This window comes from Ipomoea triloba, chromosome 1 (assembly GCF_003576645.1).
Source record: "Ipomoea triloba cultivar NCNSP0323 chromosome 1, ASM357664v1".
NCBI lineage: Eukaryota > Viridiplantae > Streptophyta > Magnoliopsida > Solanales > Convolvulaceae > Ipomoea > Ipomoea triloba.
Genome location: NC_044916.1, coordinates 34,296,755 through 34,300,690, shown reverse-complemented (window position 1 = coordinate 34,300,690; position 3,936 = coordinate 34,296,755). Strand labels below are relative to the sequence as shown.

At 38.0% G+C, this 3,936-nt stretch overlaps 1 protein-coding gene across 1 annotated transcript; it reads right to left on the bottom strand.

Moving 5' to 3' along the window:
* Positions 1-200: 200 nt before the first annotated feature.
* LOC115999933 (ethylene-responsive transcription factor ERF110-like) lies at positions 201-2,309 on the bottom strand. Its single transcript, XM_031239893.1, has 2 exons — positions 1,624-2,309; positions 201-1,234 (listed from the first exon to the last, which is right to left on the bottom strand). Exons 1-2 carry the CDS (start codon positions 2,135-2,137, stop codon positions 522-524), a joined length of 1,227 nt encoding a protein of 408 aa, XP_031095753.1. The 5' UTR covers positions 2,138-2,309; the 3' UTR covers positions 201-521.
* Between the last annotated feature and the right edge of the window lie 1,627 nt (positions 2,310-3,936).

The window sequence follows — 3,936 nt, the reverse complement described above, 5'->3', positions numbered from 1 at the left end:
AATGAATGTCAAATATTTGGTAAAGGTAATGGGTTTTGGTGAAAACATTTTGCATGTTTGGTAATAGAGTAGGATGTGAATGATTATTAATAAGTGGAGAAGCGGGGGAGGGAGGTAATAAAAACTCATAGTAGTGTTCTAAAAATCTGTCAATCAAACAATAACAATGATTTTGATACTCATTCATGATAGCTAAAATCTGTCAACCATACACACTCTTATATTTGTACAAATCTGATGAACTTAAAATGGTGATACATGCATTGTTATAAAGACAAAATAATGATTATGTTTTTTCTATGTGATTTAGAGATTACACATAAATTAAGTTTATCTAATTCACACTATCTAAGAGTGATAAGTTGGTTTTCTCATGATCCCAAACAATGATGTGTCTGTTCTATTCTGAAACTACAGATCTACAAATGAACTTGTAAACCAATAATTAAAGAAAGGAAAAGAATGGAGTACATATTTTGTATGGAAATGAAAAATGGTATTGATATTAAAACTGAAATTCATCAACTAGAAGAGGGAGGATATTGGGTGCCGGAATTAGTCCAATAAGGTGCCTGAAAAGAGGAGCCGGTAGCCGGACTTTGACTTGATTGTGGCCGGAAATAACTTGACTGCTGACCGGAGAAGGTCAGGGGAAACGGAGAAGAGGCGGTGGAGAAACCTGAAGGAGAAGAGGAAGGGAACGGATGGGAATGGAAAGCCGCCATTGAAGAGGCGCGGAACATTTGTTCTAACAAACTATTAGGGCGCTGGCCGTGAACGTCGCCGGGGTTCTGAAGCAACTGGGAATACGCCAGATAGTCTCCGGCGACGGCAGGGCTACCTTGAATCGGCTGCAGATGAGATTGAAAGGACGGTTGAGATGCGGCGTTCGCCGAAATGGCTAGCCTAGTGCCGGCGGCTTGAGGCGGCGGCAATGATCGAACGTTTTCCGGGAAATTTAGCTTGGCTCTGTTGCCTCGGAACCTAAGCGCTGCTTCGTCATATGCTCTTGCGGCCGCCTCCGCCGTCTCAAATGTTCCTAACCAAACTCTCGCCGCCTTTTGCGGATCCCTTATTTCCGCCGCCCATTTCCCCCACGGCCTCTGTCTAACCCCTCTATATCTTCTTCTTCTTTCTCCGTTCCCTTCATCTTGTACAGCCGCCGCTACGGCGGTTGTGACGGTACTGGAGGTGGCCACGGCCATGATAGGTGGTGTTATGAAGTTCGTAGTTTCTGCAATCAAAGATTAAAGATCAAACAAAACATTAGATTATACATATATTCCATTCATAAACTCAAAATTTTGATTTAAAGCAAACAAAAAATCGTTAAAAAAAAACAGATATTGCATTGTAATAAATTCAGTAGCATATATGTAAAAAAAAAACAAATCAACTTAAACGAGGTTATAATTAGCAATAGTGCATGCTATGGTAAAGAGTCCTATATGGAGCTTGATAATAGGGCTACATGCAATAATACACGTACTTATTATGAAATTAAATACAAAAATAAAATAAATAAATATTTTTTGCAAAAAACAGGAAAACAATTGAAGATGAAAAATTGAACTAGAAATGAAGAAGAAGAAGAAGATAGAGAAATGAATGACAGTATAGTACCAAGTTTAACAGAGGATGATGATGATTCTCCGCCTCTAAACCCTCCATAAACCCTGGGAGCTTGGTCGGCGAACTGAGTTACACCCTCTTCTTGTTCCCGTCGCCTCTTCTGTCCGGCCAACGAACCGGAGCTCGACGATGAATACGCCGACGACGGTGAATTTGCGGAATATAATCCGGAGCCGCCAACTAACGGCGACTTAACGGGGGCAGCGCTTTCCGTCTGATAACTCCTCTGCTGTCCCGACACCACATGCGTCAGCGCCGTCACCATGGCCGACATCTCCCTCATCTGACCAAATTCCGAAAATATCGGCTGCGGCGGCGCCGCCGCAGCCGCCGACAAAACATAATCGGTTTCCGTCTGTAACTGCCGCCGCTGCATCATTCCATCAAAAGATTCTGTAAAAACAGATTCCACGGCGCCGAATTCTTCTCTCCGGTTGCCGGTCGCCTGAAATATGGCAAACTCATCGGAATCTCCGTCGTTCGCCACTTTTATAAACAAGCACATAAACCCTCCGCAAGATGACGCTTTCCCTGTCTTCTCTGATCTATATAACAACCAAACAAATTAAAAGAGTTCCACAAAATCAAACCGATCTTCCCATTCCTGCAATTTGTATCGAATTTGAATGCTTTCAATTCTTTTATGTTCTGTCACAGATGACTTTTTCAGAAGATCTTAGCTAGTGCGAAGAATATATAAAGGGTTGAATATAGTTGTACGCCGCCAATGAAACAGTGCGCATGAGGATAAACCCATAAATCCCATAATTTATTTCTAATAATTAATCCGTAATAGTCACGACATAAACATCGTATTTTGTCTTTTTTTTTTTTTTTTTTTTTTTTTTTGAATATATAGTATAAAGTGGATTTGGATATTGCTGGCCTGCCAAAACTACCATAGCACCATGCATGCATATTGTAGCGGCCGACTAAGGGTGTGGGTGTTAGTGTGTTCACATTGTTTGTTTGACTATGACTATAGGATATAGGATACTGATGTGAATTTACATAAATACACCTTCAATTCCTTGGTTCTTAATCAAACAGATCCGTTCTTTATGATTAATTTGTCGGTCTGTTTGGTGTGGGAGAAAGAGAAAGAGAGAGAACAGGGGAAAAGGAGGAAGTCATGTTTGAATTGTGCTCTTCATTTTTTTTTTATTTTATTTTTAAAATTTATTTTTATGGGTTTATGAATTTGGTTCATTGAATTTATTCAAAACTGATGAGACGTTTGGGCTTCTTGCTTACGCACGGTTGTATTGAATGAGCTCCCTGTAATATGTTGTTAAAAAATAAAATTTTGGGTAAAAGTAAAGAATGACTTTTGTACTTAAACGTTATGTTTAATTTATTTATTTTTAAATAATATTTAGGTATTTTTAGTGTGGTTTAACTTTTATACGATTTACAAATTATTACACAAAGTGATATTTTACCTAAGTGCACATTCTCATAATATCATTATTATTAATTGGCAGCTCAGTTCGTATTCAGGCGATAGATTGTAAGTAAGAACGTCTGATTGAGATATTTACATCTAATGTAATGAGCTCTTTGTGGGCATCAAACACTAGTCCTCCCACATACGAATATTTTGTCAACTGGGAGAGAGAGAGAGAGCTAAGGGAGTAGAAGAGGATAAAAATGAAAAAAAAAAACAGAGAAAAAAAAAATTGTCATGAGACATGCTCATTCGGCGGTGCTGGAACGCGCAACCCACTTCTTCCCCCACCACCCAGTACGTAAAGAAAAAAACCCAAGAAAAATCTTCTCTTGAGAATGCTACAAGAAGATGTTGAATTACTGCGATTTATTCTTTGATCACCATCTTATTAGATCACAGTGTGAAACTTTTAAAATGAGATATTTCGTTTTTGTTGACCGTAAGATAAAGTCTATAAAAGAAATAATGATACCAAGTGTCCAAGTAGCACTTCCATTTTTGTTGAAACCACTACTGATATTTCAAATCCACTGACTCTTCCAGTACTTAGGTTGTGCAAGTGTGCCCCTTTGCACTCTAACCTACGCGAAAACTATACATATGATTTTCCAGGAATGATTAATCTGATACTGACACATATTTTGGAGTACCCTTATCCCATCTTCCCCCAAACTTCTCACCCAACTTTATCAATTGACCCATTCAGCTCCACTTCTTGCGTTGATTCAAGTTCAATTCTCACAATTTTAGTAAGAACCCATCACAAAAAAAAAAAAAAAAAAAAAAAAAAAAAAAAAAAAAAAAAAAAAAAAAAAAAAAAAAAAAAAAAAAAAAAAAAAAAAAAAAAAAAAAAA